Raw genomic sequence first — 19,113 nt, forward strand, 5'->3', positions numbered from 1 at the left:
AACTTGCCGATCTTCAATCAAAACAACATCAAGTAAGTGATGCCAAACACAGTCGTACCATGCGTGTTTAGAAGCACAACATTGAAACGGGTCCCGTCTGAAACAGTCGCGCGGCGCAGCGTTCCAAACGCAAAGTACTTCCAGACACGACTCTTGCTATTCTTTTTATCGACGAGTCGAGGCGGAGCCGTCGCACTCGCTGCAGCTGCAGTTGCCATCTTCCATGTTCCCATGTAGGTGTATATGCTGCCCACGTGACGTCCGGAGGAATTGCATCTTCGGTACCTACGGTACTAAGAAAAACGAGTACCGTCACGTTTTTTGAATTTTGTTATCGACTTGGTACTGAAGTATCGCTTCTCGTGACATCCCTGGCCCTTTGGCCATCAAGGTATTTCAAGATGTTTAGGATTGCATATGATCCAACATAAAAGGCCTCTGCGTCTGTCCTAAAGGGTTGGCCAGTCCAGATGAATAATGTGAAGCCACTGCATACACTCATGTTTATGTATTTGGTGATTCAGCTGGGTCTACACTCTCTTTCCCCATCTACTCACTCTCCTTATTTTAATTTCCACTGAAGGATTAACACCAGTGGTACTGTTTTATTTTCTTACTGTGTAAAATAACATGTTGCATACATTTATAACGTGTCACTCATTCGAGTGCTCTGTTACTTTAAACCAAAGCAGTGGGGCGAGATGTGTGTCATTTTTAGGTGCAAAAGGGCACAATTATGGGCGCCGCTGTAAGCTTACAATGAGCTGTCATCAAGGCATTGTGTTGTGCATGAATAGAGCGGCATAATTGCAACCAAGAAGTGAGTTTTACAATGATGCCTCCTGCTTAATTAAAATGGAATGTTGCCCACAATGTCTGCCATTCATCAAGCTGTTCATTGTATGTTATTAGCGTAGCCTATTTGCGTGTGAAATGCAGTCATACTAAAGTCTCACTTCATAGCCATTAACTTTCCCGACACCAGGCAGAAGTGGGAGCTTGTCTTGGCTGTCCTTGATTAATCTGAATGTAAGTGAATGTTTGCTCGAGCAGCAAGTTAATTAGCGAATACTACTACCAGAATATCGAGGATTATTACCATCATTTTTTAAAAAGATGACTAGAAAGTTTGGAAGGTGTCGTGCAGAGTAAAAAGCTTTGCTGGAAAAAAATCACAACCACCGTTTTTGACAGACAGCCAATAGCTCAGAATGAATGAACTAATGAAGATAATCATTATTACTATTCAGCTGTTCTGCAACACAAATGTGTCAGTTGGTCTAGTCTAGCTGTAAAACATTTTTTATTTAAATTGTGAAGGGAAAACTGCAACACCTTAGCAAAGCTTTATTCAGATATCAGAGTGCATTTGTTCTTATTGTAAGTGAAGGATGGTATCACCGTAATTGTCTGTAATGAATGATATCTCACTTACCATTTCCGGCTATTTCCTCGCCTAAAAAAGGAAATGATATACATTAAGTGCAGAGGAGCTCCAACTCTTTGGAAATCAGATGGTCCTAAATATAATGAGTGGAATGTAAATAGTGGCCCAGTCTTTATATTTAACCATATGTGCGTCACAAAGTGTACACTGCAAGACCAATTTCGCAGGGGATAAAAAACGATATTCTTTAAACAAATAAGAAAGTGGACAAACCTGTGTTTGATATTTGATATTTACATATAAATGCAAGTTTAATAAAATATTTGTGCTTTCTTGGGAAATTCTAAATCATGACTTGAATTTGTCCATCTTGTGAAAGAGGTAACGTCAGCTTAAAGGGAGCAGTAATTCAGCAAAAAAAACGGGGTAAGCAGGCTCAAAGAGAACGGTAAGTCAGCTTAAAGAGAAACGTAAGTTTGGCGAATAGTTCTCCCAGTGAGCCCAACCTATGGCTACATCCTTAGGTGTTCAAAAAGTATTCACAGAGCGCACCCCTGTGAGTGGCTGCATTCTGTATTTTACCACACAACAATCCACAATTAAGACAACTAAAAAAAGGCACACTACTAATTAAACCATCAGAACGACATTTAGCCCGCGTCTCCTCCATTTCACCGTGGCTCCGGGATCCGGCTTGTCTTGAGAACCAATAGGGTGGATGATTGGGACGGATTTAGCCCCGGATATGAGGAGTGGTTGCGCGTTGACGCCTGCCTGGTTAGCGGGGACGAGTGCGTGGCTGGCTGGCGTGTTCGTCTCCTCAGGGTGGGAGGGGAGCAGCAGCAGCAGGAAGGAGGCAGGAGGAAGGAGGAGAGGCTGACAGTCTGCAGCACCCAGGAACACAATCCAATATGTTGTCCTGTAATGAAAGCTTTCTGGGGAAGCTCGTGGTGGTGCTTAGTATAGGCTTTGTACAGTCTATTCAATCACTGTCTGCCGACACGCCGCAGCCCGGCCCAGGAATTAAGCGAGGTCCTCCGCCTCCGACTCACCGGGAAATATATGAGAGAGAGAGAGAGAGAGAGAGAGAGAGAGAGAACTTGGCCAGCCCAGTAAGGTGTCAAAAAAAGTGTATGTAAATGCATCATAACAACACTATGCAGACTAGCCACTGTGACACAGGTTTCTGGCCTTCCCATTACAACATTTGTTATAATAGCGTAAGACTGCTGGAGATATTTAGACATCTATTAGTAGTCTATTTTTGACATCGTTTAGATATCTATAATTTCTCTATTCTCAAAGTCTTTCAGACTTCAATTATGTCTATTTTTTACGCCTTAAAGACCATATTTGTTTACATCTTTCAGATCTCTGTTTGACATCTATTAGGCAACAAGTTTATTTTAAAAACAAAGATGCTTAGGTCTGTGAATAAACCCCACGGATAAATAAGTGATAGAGACGTTTCAAAATGTAGCATAGAAATAGTGAACGGGCTTCGGAGGTATTCAAATCAGTAATTAGCCAGCCCCAAGCAGACATTAATGTAAATCGAATGCTATGTTAATGGGTGTAATGAGGATGTGCACTTTATGGACAAACGTAGCCCAGAGCCCTGGATCTTTAACTGGAACTGTTTATACCGGCACACCACCAAACATGCAAAAGGTATCTGTGGTGGTCTTCAGGCATCTGCGCTTAAGATTGATGCACTGTCAAACTCAAGATTTCACTTTTCTTTGCCAATGCCTGCGAGTCGATCGATGCACCCAGAGCCATTTGAGATCATTTACATTCAACGGTTGCCTTTCATCCCTGTATCAGGTAAAATCCATACACTTTGTCAAAGGAGTGGCGGGGAGGGAGTGAAGGGGCTGCGAGAGATAGAGGCAAGTCTGTGACGGATCGTCTAGATCACACTCTATTACCGTCTTAAGGCAAGTGATTTGACTTTGCATGAGGCAAAGGCTCCGGGAGGCAGGCCCCCTTATTGAATTTCCCATGATAATGCTAGAAAATGTCGTTGCTGCGAAAAGAGACGCATCTATCATGTGAGAGCGCATGTCGAAAGCAATGACACTTTATTAGTTGTGCGCCTGTGTGGCGTACTTCTGTGGCTGCTTGCATGTGTGTGTGTGTGTGTGTGTGTGTGTGCGAGTCTACAAATGCGTGTGTATGTTTGTGCAAATGCATGTGTGCGTGTGTGAGGGTGTATGTGTGCACATGCATGTGTGTATGTTAGCAGTGGTTGTCGTAGGGTCTTGTGGTGGGCTTTCCTCCTCTGGCAGAGTTGTACTCACCATGAAACAGAAGCTTCCAAACAGATAGACACGGTAAAGAAAGATGATATGCTTTTGGCTCTGCCACACAGGCTCCCAGCATGGGTCCCCAGCATGAATAGTCCCCATGTGCCCCCCTCGGCCTGCAATTCGTATGAATATCAGATGGATGATTGTGTCACAGTTGGCAGAGCGGTAGGCTAAGTTTCACTCTGTTCACCAGTTTATGTCCTGTTAGTAGTGCAATCAGGGGACCTCCAGCTAAATCTTTTTGAGGAATGAATTGGAGGATGAGCAACCTGATATACAGCCACTTGACAAAAAAATATTTTTGTTAAGGCTCAACAGCAACTGAGAGCTAATGAAACACGGTAGGGAATGGTAAACATACAAACAACATATTAATCTCACAGTGCCATAAGAAAACAACATAAAACACATTATTTCTGAAACTGATATCTTATAGAAACTTACGGAACCCCCGCCGCCAACACACACACACACACACACACACACACACACACACACACACACACACACACACACACACACACACACACACACACACACACACACACACACACACACAAAATCAGCAATATACTTGTCCTTAAATATTGTATTGATCTTTATTTATATTAAATTAAAAATATAGTTTTGACGGATTCATGTAATAAAACAGAGCGGGGTGGGATGGGGTGCGATCACGGTTGCCCCGCTGGACACTGGAGTTCTGTACAGCCGAGAGACGGACACAAAGCTGCCAATGAGTAACACGGTGGCACATCCTTGCTTGAGGTGGGAGAGTATGATGTTAACATATGAAGAGTTTCCGATCTCTATACCAAAACCAATATACATGTAAGTCATAATCAGGCCGACATACAGTGCATCATATCCCCTTTCTATAAGCAGATGATACGTCCAAGACACGTCCAAAACAAGAGTTCAAAGTCTTTGGCTTTGAACTTTAGAACTCGATAGTGGGTGAGATAATACTGCTGTGTCCATGTTTACTATTGTTCTAACAGTGATGGTGGTTGTTCCGGATGAATACATTTTGTGCCCCGAATGAAACATGAAGAGTTTGTGACATTGGTACATACTTTAGGTGATAGATCCAAAAACCTTCATGTCCAAAATGAATCACACATAGCTTAGAACCGATGGCATGAAACGACAGAGTGAGCATCAAAACATATTCATTTAGTATTGCAACAGCATCTCACATCACTCTGTGGAGTATTCTGTACAAAATAAATGCACACAGTATTGTGTAATACTTAGGAAAGCGCCAAAGGATAATCTATGATCTATAAAGGGTTGAACTCAAATGAATTTAAAGCACTTTCAAAACACGCGAAAGAGCATATGGTCAAACACAAAGTCCACCAAGTTGGGCTGAAATCACAACCACGAGGAACAACATGTGAGAAAGAGCTAGGGGTTACAAAATGTGCAAGCATTTTAAAATGAAAACTCACTCTTCAAATTACATTTACATGATATATATATAGATTTATATATAGGCCTATAATCTCCCCAGGAACTGGAGACAAGGTGATAACTTTCAACCAATAAAAAGAAATCATTATATGCAAGTAGATAAAAATAAGTGGGGAAAAACGCAAAGCATCACATTTTCTCTATTTACAAATGATCACCTCTTTCACTATAAAAATACCAATTTTTTTTAAGGTTGATGAAAAAGAAACACCATGGGATTTAAATGTATGAATGTGGCATTTGGTAAAAAATAAAATAAAGTTTAAAATGTATATTAATATTGTTTCAGCATTATGTGACTGCTGCGTGATCTATGCAAATCCAACAACATCATCAACTGTGTGGCAGCTTGCTCTGTACTTACCAAAAATTGAATCACCTACCCACAAAAATCATGTGGTTATAGGGTGCCCATAAGAGTAGCACTCAACAGTTGGTCCTAGTTGTTCATTCAGTGTACAAGACTAATAAATACATGTATTCAACGGTGCCGTTAAATGCAGTGTAGGTTTCAGTGCAATAAAGCAACTGTAAAATTGATAAATGTGAAAACATGTCATAAATGAATGACCTCAGAACAGAAATATAATTACTTTACTTACTTTTATCATTAGAATTTAAAGTAGAATTGAGTATTCCTACCAAGGAAATATCCATTTCCATGATACAACCCCAAAGCACATAACGTTTATAAAATTGTCATTCACACTGAAAATACTCAAAGTTAACACCTGTTTAAAATACAGTCACCAAAGACATAAGTAAACACACAAAATAAATATGACCTTCATTACAATGCTAAATGCTAATTAATTATTGAATGGATAATTCATTTCAAAGAAGGAATTATTGTGCTCCTTAAAGTACCTCAGCAACTTCCCGAAAGCAGCTTATGAAAAGTGTATAATAAACAGCAGTTGAAGGTAAAAAAAGAGATGTATTTACATGAAATTGTGGCTCAAATTTACCTCTCATTACTGTCAGTGTTCCCCTCCAGATTGGCTTTTTTGGTCTTTGTTCCTGTTCACACCGGTATAGCTGCTTGTATCGTCCTACTGCTCTGCCTCCAGAACAGTGTTTGCTACATACATTAGTCAGTTTACCTCCAGAGTATAACATGAGGAGGAAGGAAGGGGGGGGGTCAATCACTCTCTCTGCCACCAGGTACAGTGTAGCCTCACTGTTATTAGCGATAGCTCTCCTAACATTGATGCATTGGCACTGTAACACCTCTGGAACGCTAAAACTATAGGCATGACCCTGCTGTAGGGTAGCGACCTATTAAGTTAAGTTACCCTTTACCCATTACCTGTCCTTCTGTGGCTCTGGGCTCAGGGCTGGGCATGATGCCAAGTGACATAATGTCCCTGCAGAACAGCAGGCCATAGTAGTGCTATTTTCTGAGGAAATTAGTCCTAAAAAATCCAAAAAAGCCCCTAGTGGTGTTGCCTGGCCTTAAGAGCGCCAGTGGTTTTCCTCTTCCATGAGATTGGCTTCATTTTCCCCCATAGAGATCCATTATGGAACCTGGCTCTCTGTGATTTGCCACCACTTTCATCACACTTCAACCATGCCGCCCAGCATACTGGCACAGTTACGTCTTGCAGTGTGCTGCTAAAAAAAGGACCTTGCATGGTGGACTTTTAAAACTGCAAAGAGGGATTCCTTTGTCAACGATAGATGAGACCCTGCGTGCAAGGGGGATTGTAGCTCCGGCACGGCCCAAATAGCCCATGCCATCACAAATGAGCGTATAAACTGCCATTTTCAAGAGGGAAAAAAGGCAGAAACACCATACACAGTGTTGGCCTCAGAAATAGATTTGAGAAATATCCCCTGTTTGTTTTCCACCTGGACACACTAATGTCTTTCTGACCTAGGGCCTCATGAACTTTGAGTTTACAATGCTTTTGTGTGTTACAAAAGAAATTCCAAATAGTCCTCAAATATCAAGATCTTCACCATTTTAGTTTACATCCTAGTGGTGTTGATTTTGCTACATAATTGCATCCTAAATCAAACATTTGTTTATCTCAAAAGATTTAAGATTCCCTTGCACTTTAGCATCACTCACAAATAGCCCAGTACCTCAGCTGGAGCCCGATTGGCTGGTAATTATTTCCCATAAAGCCTGAGAGGGAGAGATAAACACTGCACAAGGGAAACATCTGCGTTTGGCCTCGACACTAAATCATTAGCACTGCCTATCCAAACCTTTCCCTGTCTGGCGTTTTCAATGAAGAAAAACAGAGTTCTGCAACAGCAGTAGGACTTAGATATATTCCATGTTTTTAAACATACAGCATCATCTGTTCCTACATGTGTATAATGCTTAGCTTGGAGTTGCTGCTTCCCTGGTCCAATGCAAGGGAATAATGTCCTGCAAATAAATGAATGTGAAAAAACTAAAAACAAATCTCCATTGTTAAGCGTCAACTATGGTGGCAGTGCGATGAAACAAAATGACTGAATGGCCCATCTGATAGGAGTTAACAGCTTAGTCAGATGCAAGTGCATGCGATGTGAAGTAAAGCCCATTGTGACATCTGGCAGTATTGTTTCGTATAGCGCCAGCAAATGGTTGGTTTTCTATAAACGAAAACATTGGTAAGAAAAGGAAAAATTAGTGGAGGGGAGGCAAAAGGCTTCAAATATTTCATTACTGCCTAAATTGGTTCATTGTGCATTTTTCTACATTAGACATTCACAAGAGTGTGACATGTTCTCATTGTGGTATTATAATATATCCTGTTAGAAATGTTAAAAAGGAGACTGCAGCACAAGGCATGTCACGGTTCGAGTTGGCTTGTAAGTGGCTTACATTTAGCATGGCAATATTTGAGTGTGCCTCGTTTTGTCAGATTCCCTCATCCAATTTAGGGCTTCTACCATAGTCCAGCAGTTTACCAAGATAACACATTTCCCCCAATGGACAAAACCCAACAAACCAAAACATGGATTGCCGATCGTTGTCGCGTCACATGATTTGTTCTGAGCAACCAATTTCTCTGATCTCCGTAATCCGCTGAGCGTCTTGGGCCAATGTTGTCATCGAACCCCCTGCAAACAGTTTTCCCATTCCCCACAGCAAACCAGCCCCTCCTATACCCCCCCCCCCGATAAGTGACATTCAGAAAGTTTCCATTTCCATTTGCTTCATCAATTTATCAACACATGTTGACATAAAAAGCAATTGTATTATGGATTTTTCTACGGTGATGTCGGACTAGCCGTTTGCCTGCTCCACACACATGGGCAATATCGGTGTGTGGGAGGGGATAACACAGGGGTGTGTGTGTGGGGGGGGGATTAGAGACGCAGTGTCCTCTTCTGGGTGACCAACCTTATGAAATCCCACAGTAGCCAAACCAATAAGCTGTGTGATGCATTTCACCAGGTATTGGGGGAGGGGGGGAAGGGAGGTATCATAGCGCTCCATAAAACCGCTGTGACATTTACTTTCCAGCTGACATTGTCTGGTCCTCTCCTCTGTGCTGGTCCACTGCGTGGCCGTTATCAAGGCTGCTTCTCGGCACAAAGTTAGCCAACAGCCCCTTCCGCCCCCTGCCTAATTCCACGGCGGTTGGGGGTTGTCTATGTGTGCACTAGTCTGTAGTGTGTGTGTGTGTATGTTTAAATCTATCTATATTGAATTAGTGTGGTGTTGGTTTTATAATTGTGAGTCAAGGTGGCGCACGCGGAAATTACCTTACTTTGGGGGCACCGAGCGAACGGCGTCTTTAAAAAAAAAAAAAAGGAAATGAGGTGTGCGTGATGAATGCATGAATTCTCACTGCCGGTGCAGTGAGAGGCCTGGAGCATGTAAACATTACAGACGCATGTGGGGCAGGACGCGGCCTGTAAAATGATAACGCAGCTGGGCGGCCGTTTGGCACAAAGTCAGGACACAGCTCACCGTGCGTGTGTCCAGCTATGTGTTTGATGAGCTGTAAACAACAACAGCTTTGTGTGCTGATTGCCCCCGTCAGAAAATGGACCACCAAGCAGTAATGGACTGTTTATGTGGCTCAACAACAGCTAAACCTGACAGATTGTAAAGTCAGTTCTCGGTGAAGGAAAAGTGTCTGAAGCAATGCGGTTCCAGAACTGATAACCCTGCAATGTGACACTGCCAGATGCCCCGGCCCTACGCCTGCTCCGTTTGTATTCGTCTTCGCCTTTTTTTTTTTCCACACGCCTCGTCATTGTGCTGTGCATTGCGAATCGCTGGTGAAGATGGTGCCTGGACGTTTATTTATGTTTTTCTCCGGAAAAGGACAAGCCCCAAGATACCAATCGCCTCTAGAGAAGATATATATCTGACTGACATGATCTCACTGACAATAAAATAGGCTTCCAATGGCTATAGTTTTTGATCCAGTTCAGAGGAGGCAGGAGAGCAAAGGGGAGAAAGTGATGAAAAGAATGAGAGAAGTGTCTCTGGAACTGGAATGGCTGAACGTAGTAACACGGTGGCCAAGGGGTCTGCTTATACTGGGAAACAAAGTGATCATCACCGCATTGGACCATGGGAACTTTACAGAGTTCATTCCACCCCTTATCCTCTTTGTCACTTTGTACACACTGACTTACACCACAGTGTTCCTCTGTCTGTATGGAGGGGGTGGCAGCACGTTTCCCGGTTTAAGGGCAAACTCTGACAGGTACTCTTGGTTTTCGGCCACAGCGGGCCGTATGCGTCCGTTTTGCCGGTAGAAGAATCGCGTGCTGCAGTCTTGCAGGTATTCCGGATTGTGCATGGAGGCCTTCTGGGGTAGGCTGTGCTGCCAGTATTCAGGATTGTCAAACGTGGCTTTCTTGCCCTTCTTGTCCACGGCGATGGTCCCGCCGGTAATGCCCGAGTGCAGGGCGTGTCCAGAGTGCCCCGGATGCAGAGTGTGCGAGGGGTACGCCAAATGGGCCGGGTGTCCGGGGGGGGCCATCACATACTCGGCGGAGGAAAGGGCGTGTCCCGACGTGGACGGGAGGACCATCTGAAGGGAGGCGGACGTTGCGGCAGTCAAGGGGCCTTGGGCGGAGATGGAGAGCACCCCGGCGGGGCCGTTCTTCTCCCCTGGGTTGTGGAAGGTATTGAGGTACAGCGGTTCGTTGACGTATTCGTCGTCCGCCATGGAGGCCTGGCTTTTGGGTGGCGCAGCGGCGGCGGCGGCGGCAGCCCCGGCCATATGGACGGTGTGGTAACCCGCGGCGACCGAGTGGGCCTCACCGTTGCGGCGACGTGTGACGAAGGGGTTCTCCTCTACGGGGTTGAGATAGTCTGAGGAAGAGAGAGTCCGGGATCACTCGTGTGAGACGACTTGGACATCGGGTTGAAATGTTGAAAAAGGATGTGTCGTTAACGGTTTCAAAAAGGTGTATTTTGTGCTTTACCTGACGAGTTAAGTTTGTCCTTCCTGATAGTCATGGTGCCATCCTGGTTTAATTTGGCCGCACGACCCCCCAGAATGCCAGTCGGGTCTGCACTGTAGCGCTGCCCGATGCTATCGTCTCCTCCCCCTGAATTTGGATGTTGGGTTAAGGGATGAGGAAGAATGCTATAAATAATGGAATACAAAAGATGTCTGGGGACTTGGGAGCATAAGTACTCAATATAAGTAATAATGGTCGAACATCTAGGGTTCCCCATGAGATTTATTTTTTGGAAAAAAACACAGAATACATTTCAAAATGATTTATCTGCAGGTTATGCCGTCCCTGTACTCTGGTGCAATTGTCCTATTCTAGTTTGTCGACTATTTGTCCTTTTTGCCCTACCTTGTCCGGGAGCCAGGGTTGTCCCGGCCACGTTGGGAGTAAGCCTCGGAGACGGCTGTTTCCTCAGGGTGCCATTACATCGCGGATCCTCCTGGGATCCACTGCTACCAGCGCCCCCACCACCACCACCAACACCACCACCACCACCACCACCACCAACACCCTGTGTCCCTTGAGATGGGGCTGATGGGTCCAGGGCTGTCAGGCAGCCACCTGACACGGCAGACACTGACACCACCCTGGGCAAGGTGGCCAGCATCTCTTCCATGCTAAAGCTGGCGTCCTGGTAGCTGAACTGGTTCTTGTGGTGGAACAAAGGAGAGACAAGAAGTGTTTAGTTTAACAGTGGGATGTGGTTCTACGTTATCCCAGGGTTAATGGCATGGATATTTTGAAGTCAAAGTTTATCTAAGAAGTATACATTGAACTTAGATTTAGGAAATATTTATTCGCTACATTGACTTAGTTTTGTTTTTATAAAACAAATAAGAATATTTGATGATTCAAAAAAAGCAAAAGTTGAATATCTGATTTGCACTGGTACCGGTGTTGGTGGTCTTCTTTCTGTGTCTGTATTTTCTATTGTTTTATGGAAGTGATTGAAGTGAATGCTGTTTGTATTCTTTACTCATCATCACTGGTTCCACATGTCAAAAGCACATCTTTCTGAATATAGTACAGTGGTTCCCAACTTCAGGTGTACCATTAACTTGTCATCAAGCCCTTAGAAATAAACTAGATAAATACACATGTGGTGACTGAGAAAAGAGTGCCAGCGAGCAGTTTATACACAATTATTACTGCAAGAAGGCCATAGCCAGTGGGAAACAGTGGAAAGAAAAGTCAGCAACACTGCTTATTCTTCCAGTGTGTTTATTTATCACAAACAAATGAACACAAAACATTAATGGAATATATTATAATGGAAAACACATAATGGAATGCACAAAGCGACATACTATGGAATGCACATACAACATATTTTTGAAATAAAACATAATACTTTATTTAATGAACAATATTTATAATGTAGGACTTTTCAATAAGATAATATATTATTGTAAATTGTCTACTTAAAGAATAAATTCCCACGTACCACCTGCAGTACCCCAACCACAGGTTGAAAAATACTGATCTCGTATGTAATGGAACATACATACATTGGTGGTCAGCAATGTGTTTTGTACACGTATTCTGTGTGTACATTACTGAACTTACCAACACCCAATACCAATAACCCCTTTGTGGTTTCCAGGTATGGACATTGTGTTACTTCAAAGTATGGAATGGAGGATTTGCAAGCATTGCCTGAAACACTCACCTTGTGAAGTTTAATTTAGTTTTCTGAAAGGGCCTTTAGTGAGTCTATCTGACTATCCCTCTATCTTCTCTCTGGGTATTGATGGTATGCTGCTCAGACTAAAACAAATAGAAGATTCCTATGCCTGTGACAATTTCTGCACCAAACCTCAGAAACAAACACAGAGATAAAACAACTATTAAGGCTAGCTTTAATCCAAGTATTGAGAATGTCTTACGTCATGTAGGCATACAATAATTTAGTTAATTTGAACAGTCGGCATGATGTTCACAATGGGATGTAATACGCCAAAAAAGGTAATCCTCCATCTAGGTATTAAGTCCCAAAAAAGAGTGTAAGAGTGAAGGCAGTTAGCCCAGGAATCACTTCTTAATACTTAGGTAGGTGGCTTATTTGTTCTTAGAAATATCCAAATTCAATTGGTGGGAAGTTGTGGTGTCTCTCATTGGCATGCGGAAGAGGATGCTGTCCTCCCACTGAGCTGGATCTTCAGACACAACCACAAGGGGAAGTTGGAATACAGAAAGACTGCATGGGTGCTGAGTGATTTTGCAACAGAACATCATCCAAACACACGTGTGTGCGTGTGTGTGTGTTTGCTACAACAATCTAAATGGTCCAAGTAGTAAAGGAAATGGATACCCCCCGCAGGCACACACCCACCCACCCACCCTTTAAACCCATGTTTAAAGCATGCAATTAGCTATGTGTGGAAATGTAGCAAGCAAACATGCAGAGAGGGATGAGTGCAATGAAGAACAGTGTGATGCAGCTTGAAAAAGCAGGCGATCTTCAGGCAACCCACTGCCTAACAAATAGTGGTATATCTCCAAAGCAGAGCCACATCTTGATATGGCCTCTAATAATTTCACACCTATTACTACTAAATGGAGCTGCACAGTCACATCTTGAACATGTTGTTGCAATCAAAGACCAACTTTGGTAAAACAGATTTAGTAATTTAGGAAGGAAAGAAAGCCTAAATTGCAATGGACTAAAGAGACTTGGCAGAAAATATCAAAAAAGGGGCCAACAAACATTGCTATGGTTTATGGAATAGGCACCCTCATGGGGGATATCCAAAGAAACAGCACTAAAGACTCCCTAAATGTAGGCTATGACAATATCTTAGAAAATATGCTTTTGGGTCACTGAAGACTGGTGCGTTTGCCATTTATTTTAGAAAAAGCAGGAGCAAAACAGTCCCAAGGCCCATGAGTTGTGTGTGTCAAATGAAAAATCCATTGAGATCCATCAATATTGTTGCAAATACCAATATGCTTTGTTGAAAGCCACCTTTTGCAGCGCATGCTCAAACAAATCCAAAGTAAATTATTATTAAATGATTCTGACCATTCTTTCACATTATACTATGTGTAGATGTTTTGCTTAGTGCTGCTTAGTGCATTCAAAGGACAGTGATAGTACTAATTAGAAGTATCCATTTTTTTAAAGTGAGAAAATTCCTAACTTATATGTAGGTATATGTATAGATAACGGTATAGGTATACTTGGAATATACCTGTTGTACAGGATACTTAGGATTAAGGATGCAGCAATTATTGTGTTGTTATTGTTATTGCTTTCCATAATAAATGAATAAATTAGCAGAATATTCAATAAATAAATCCCTACCCTGTTGGAGTCCATGCGTGTACGGGGCGTGTAGGCCAACGAGGACACGTTGAAGTTGTGGGGCACCAGATACTCCTCGGCATCCATAAGGTCCTCAAGTTCGTCCTCTTCCAGGAGGCTCTGGAAGAACTTGCTGTCGTTGGGGCTCGGCAGCTTCATGCGGTCGTCGCCCTGGCAACAACATTACTTTAAACAAATGCAGAATGGTGCTTGCGATGCTATATGCAATTGTGGACCTAGGATTCTAGGCATGGGGCTAGCTTGAGATCCCTTGTGATAGCTGTGTTATAAAACAAATCCAGATGCATCTTCTTAAATACATTACATTTAAAAGTGGGACTTGCACTTCAAATGTGTTGTGTGTTTAAATTATTTAAAAGCAGATATAAAGACATTCCAGGAATATCAAGTAATAATTGAAAAATGGAAGATGTGCAGAGGTGCATGAGCAAAAGTATCTGCTGAGCAAAATAGAGAGTTGTTCAGTGAGACTTCAAGGTTGCGTCAAACTTACTTGAATGACCAAGTATCTCTGTGGGTCGCGTGCCATTCGACAGAACTCTGCTGCCAGCTCTTTAAACTTTGGCCGGCTGTCTGCATCGATCATCCAGCCTGTGCAACGAAGGTTTAGAAACACGATCATCTTCAGATGAATAACACTTTAATGAGGGCACAGTAGTCAGTCAATCTAGGGCCACCCTTGAACAGAGTTCAGGGAAGTAGAATACATTTATTAACATTTCAAAGCACAACAACAACTTTTTCCTGTATTTATTGTAATTACGTCAGTACATTTTCACGGCCCCATGTTCGCCCACCGTCAAGGGCCAGGCCATGTTCAGAGCGAGAGGCTCACAAGAAGAAGGGAGTAAGGGAGATAATATATTTATGTGTGTTTGTGACGTTGACCTGCCGTCACCTTGCTCTCTTCCACTCAAGTGTGCCTGCAGTATTGGCTGAGGGCTGGTATGTATTCACCACCGCCGTGCCCTCCATCCTTTGGTTCGGAGCCAGGGTTATGAAGTACGGGCCAGTGGGAGGAGTGGAGAGGGGAGGGGAGAGAGTCACGGTGCAGGCAGGCCACCAAGGGCCAGTCAAGGCTGTGGTCATGTCAGGGGTGTGTGTGTGTGTGTGTGTGTGTGTGTGTGTGTGTGTGTTCATCCATGGAGATGAGTCATTAATCGTAATCGGATGGTGCCCTATTTTGTCTTCATTATTCCTTCCGGCCACACTTAACCCTGTGTGCTAAGCGTTTATTTTCTCACTGGTCTTTATTTTAGCACTTTTTTTCAAAATAGCATATATTTCAGAAGCATTATTCATGAGGAAGAAATGTGTTTAATTGCTATAGCCGTAATAAACTACAACATCCAGTGTACTAATAAAGCAAATTTACATCAACTGCTTTATCATAATTTAGCTTGTCAACTTATTTAGTGTTTTCATTTTGTGGATATGATTACAGATATAAATGTACATATATCCGCTGGGGAATGTTTTGTTAATTGCCATTGCAATGATTGGATTTCCAGGTAAATTAAATGGTGCCGGGTAGGTGGAATTGTATGTTTTGTACTGTTGCATTGCAGAGTCAGAGAGAGCCCGTGCTGTTCATTGCTTCTCGATGGGCTCGCTACATTTGTTTACCTTTCACAAACAGAAATTCGGCTGAGCTCATTCTCAGCTCTAGATTGTACATTAAAATTTTAAAATCGTTCATCCAAACTGACTTCCAGGTGAGGCTTGGTAAAAGCATAAAAACACAAAACCTGTATTGGAGCAAATACTGCCAGCTATTGCACGACCGAGTTCCGAAACGACTCAAATTAGAGTGCTGGCGCGAAATTAGAGTGCTCCTGCTTGACGCGACAATCAGAAACCAGTTTGACATTAACAGTTGAATTGGAGTCGTGTGCTACTTAAACTTAAATCTCAATACAGAAATGTAAAACAACAGTTCTGCCATTATGATATAGACAATTACTGATGAGGTGTGCTTCCCATAACTGAATAAGTATTTGACTCTGCAGTGAAAGAATTATTCACAGCTTATGCCCGTGAAATGGGTCATTGCAACCCACACACCAATACACCCATGCACGTGCACAGACATGCAAACACAAGCTCAGAGCACACACACAAACTCTGTCCCTGGCACACACCCAAGCCCCACATGGCTGTGTAAGTGACGTCTAGCTATGAATCACAAAGCTGCATGGGACAGAGTGACGTGGGAGCATGTGTTCGTACATGTGTTCGGGACAGTGTTATGCTAGGGTTCGGGTCGGGTCTCGGTGGGAGAGTTTTTGGACTGCACCTACATTTGACCATGACCATGTAGACATCGATGGTGCAGATGGGTGGCTGAGGCAGGCGTTCTCCCTTTTCCAGCAGATCTGGGATGTCTCGGGTGGAGACCCCGTCATACGGCTTCCCCCCGAAGGTCATCAGCTCCCAGATGGTCACCCCTTTAGGGAGAGAGAGCGAGGAAGGGTACGTGAAAGGAGGTGAGGAGGAATATGGGAGATCAGAGGAGGGGGACAGTGAATAAAGAGCGGGGGGAAAAAAAACGTAAGTTAACAAAAGTACACCAAGAGCGTCCTTTTTTTTGTCACCACTCGAAACCACTGAACTTCTCCATCTCCTTTCTCTTCATCAAGCTCACATCAAGGAGCTGCTAAGTAGCGGGCAGAGTAAATGCACATTATGAGAAGAGAATCTTGTAGCCCCTAGCCAAGGAGGACCACTGGGGAAGTGGGTCTACCAAAAAAAAGAACATTGATGATGTTAATCAAACAAATGCTATTCCCTTTGATATGACCTCTCTTGCATAGTAGCTTTGAAAATCATTTTCCTAATTACTGTAAAGTACCCAATATTTCAAGGAGGCCTGAAGAATGGGAAAGAATTGCGTTATGAATGGAAAAAGTGGCAGTCAAAATCTCCTAAAAGTGCCAAATAACACCAATGGATAGTACTTGAAAAAGGATCAAACACGTTTTTTTATTCTGTGTTATCCATGTTCACAATCTCATTTATCCCTCTTGTAATCTGGACAGCATGTTTGTTTCATAATGAATTGCTGTTTTTGTGCATTGTTTTGTTTTGTAAATGTTTAGAAAGATGTTGCTTGTAGGATTCTTTGCAGCATCTAATGTCACTTTTAGTTAATTCCTTGAAAAAAGTGAAATACCCAAATCGAAATATTATACAAAATCTTAATTATTTTTATAAATGATCTGATACGCCTTTAAACAGTGACCGTTGTTTTTCTTACCGTAGCTCCACACGTCGCTCTGGTGCGTGAATTTCCTGTAGTGAATGCACTCCAGGGCCATCCATTTGATGGGCATCTGCCAGGGTGAGGAACCACAGTCAACCACAGCTTCTCCACATTTCAGGGCAGGCAGTGTTTCCCCAATAGCCCCCCTAACAGGGCATGGTGCTGCAAGTGTGTGAACACATTGCTGGGTCTACAGTGTGATATCACTGTACATTTACAAGTGACTGGGACGATTTTACATCAATCATATACAGAAAAGGAGATAGTACGACACTTGAAATAGCACGTGTATTTGGAAAAGTTGCGGAAGCCGGTAGTGCAGCATGATAGCCAAAACCAAACATGCACAGCTTTTTCAAGCTCAATCGTCATACTTTTTATTACACCTAAAATCCTTCATCACATCTTTCACGACCCACATGTTGGATTATGAATAGGGGAGCCACCTTGTGTTGCTGCCCATGTTGTGTTTGAGAACATGTTTCCATGGCAGCGATCTGATCAGATACATACATACAGAGCTACATACATACAAGAGGAGACCCAGGCTGGGTCTACAAAGAGGACGGACAGGGCGTGGACCATATTGGAAGAGATGGGAGGAAATGAGCTTGATGATGCTAAGAAGGTGTGAGACTTGTGCCCTGAACCAGCCACTTGTTGACTTGTGGGTTTAGGATGTTGCGTGCTAACCGAAATCTCTGGAGTAACTACGAGGGTTCAGCAGAACAAAACTATTCTCACTCATTAACACTGAGAGACCAACGGGTTTCTCTCTCAGAAAAAAAGCCTCCTGGCGAGGGTGATATGTCAATAGTTCTGTCTGAATATATAAATACTGCACCGCATCGCAATGCAGGTTCAAAACCTAATTAATCTATACATAACAGGTAAAGGTTTTAGTTACAACTATACAATAACTAATGGCCCAATACTGTAAACAGAAGGTTATGAACCTCTTGTGAATAAAGATGCAAGTGTGTCAATAATATGAGAGAATGAGTATGAGAGAAATACTATATCAAAATCCCAAAAAATCATAAAATGTAAATCCAGTTTTGCACCATAATCTCATCAGCGGCATTTGGTAACATGAACTCCTTTACATGTGACACCAGACAGTGGCACTGAGGTAACGTGACGGTCAACAGGGTGGTGTTTCGTACCTTGCCTCCGTCTGCGTTGTACTCCTTCTCGTTGACGTCCAGCAGACGCGCCAGGCCGAAGTCAGTGATCTTGATGTGGTTGGGGGATTTTACCAGGACGTTCCGTGCTGCCAGGTCCCGGTGCACCAGTCTGCGCTCCTCCAAGTACATCATCCCCTGTTAGGCGCACACACACACACACACGGTTGTTAATACTATTATCATTATGAGATGTTCTCGCTCTTTATCTCTTTCTCTCTCTCTGTAGAAAGGAAAGCTCTGCCATATATATGTGTCAGATTCCTTCTGCTATTGATTTTGAAAAAATATCTGATCCACGGACATCTAACAGGTGCACACACACACACACTTCCTCACACACACACACACACACACACACACACACACACACGTTCTTGAGTCAACTATTTTTATTTCTATATCAAAGTTATCTCATTTGAGGACAAATCAACAAAACATGCTTTGGCAGCTAATAATAAGAGCAAATCTCAGAGACTCATAACGATCGCAGCTCCATCTGTATTGATCAAGGAATGCAACGCTGTTTACACATGCACAGGAAGGTCGAGTCCACAATCTCCCACTCGCTCTGCTCCAAGATCACATTATCCTCAAAGGCAAGCCAGAAAAAATGAAACAAAAGCCAAAAGAAACCCCTCAGCACAAGCGGTTAACGTTTTGTCTCACAGTGCCCACAGCTACTTATGGCGAGGAGGCCAAAGGACATGAAAAGGAGAACAAGGCCTCATTTGAAACCA

General features: G+C 43.0%; 2 protein-coding genes across 2 annotated transcripts in view; both read right to left on the reverse strand.

Annotated features, from left to right (window-relative positions):
- Positions 1–9,185: 9,185 nt before the first annotated feature.
- LOC311358798 (receptor tyrosine-protein kinase erbB-4-like) lies at positions 9,186–11,218 on the reverse strand (the record flags this gene model as incomplete). Its single annotated transcript, XM_084478912.1, has 3 exons — positions 9,186–10,453; positions 10,567–10,692; positions 10,951–11,218. 3 exons carry the CDS (start codon positions 11,216–11,218, stop codon positions 9,765–9,767), a joined length of 1,083 nt encoding a protein of 360 aa, XP_084335038.1. The 3' UTR covers positions 9,186–9,764.
- A 609-nt stretch (positions 11,219–11,827) lies between these two features.
- The window catches only part of LOC311358667 (receptor tyrosine-protein kinase erbB-4-like), a 200,688-nt gene continuing 193,402 nt past the window's right edge, over positions 11,828–19,113 (reverse strand). Inside the window, exons 21-26 of the mRNA XM_084478779.1 lie at positions 18,356–18,511; positions 17,184–17,259; positions 16,228–16,374; positions 14,421–14,518; positions 13,907–14,077; positions 11,828–12,758 (exon numbers count right to left, since the gene is read on the reverse strand). Coding sequence (XP_084334905.1) covers positions 12,714–12,758; positions 13,907–14,077; positions 14,421–14,518; positions 16,228–16,374; positions 17,184–17,259; positions 18,356–18,511 — 693 coding nt within the window. The 3' untranslated portion in view covers positions 11,828–12,713. The remainder of the gene's footprint in view (positions 12,759–13,906; positions 14,078–14,420; positions 14,519–16,227; positions 16,375–17,183; positions 17,260–18,355; positions 18,512–19,113) is intronic.

This window comes from Micromesistius poutassou, assembly GCF_964030765.1.
Source record: "Micromesistius poutassou genome assembly, chromosome: 14".
Taxonomy (NCBI): domain Eukaryota; kingdom Metazoa; phylum Chordata; class Actinopteri; order Gadiformes; family Gadidae; genus Micromesistius; species Micromesistius poutassou.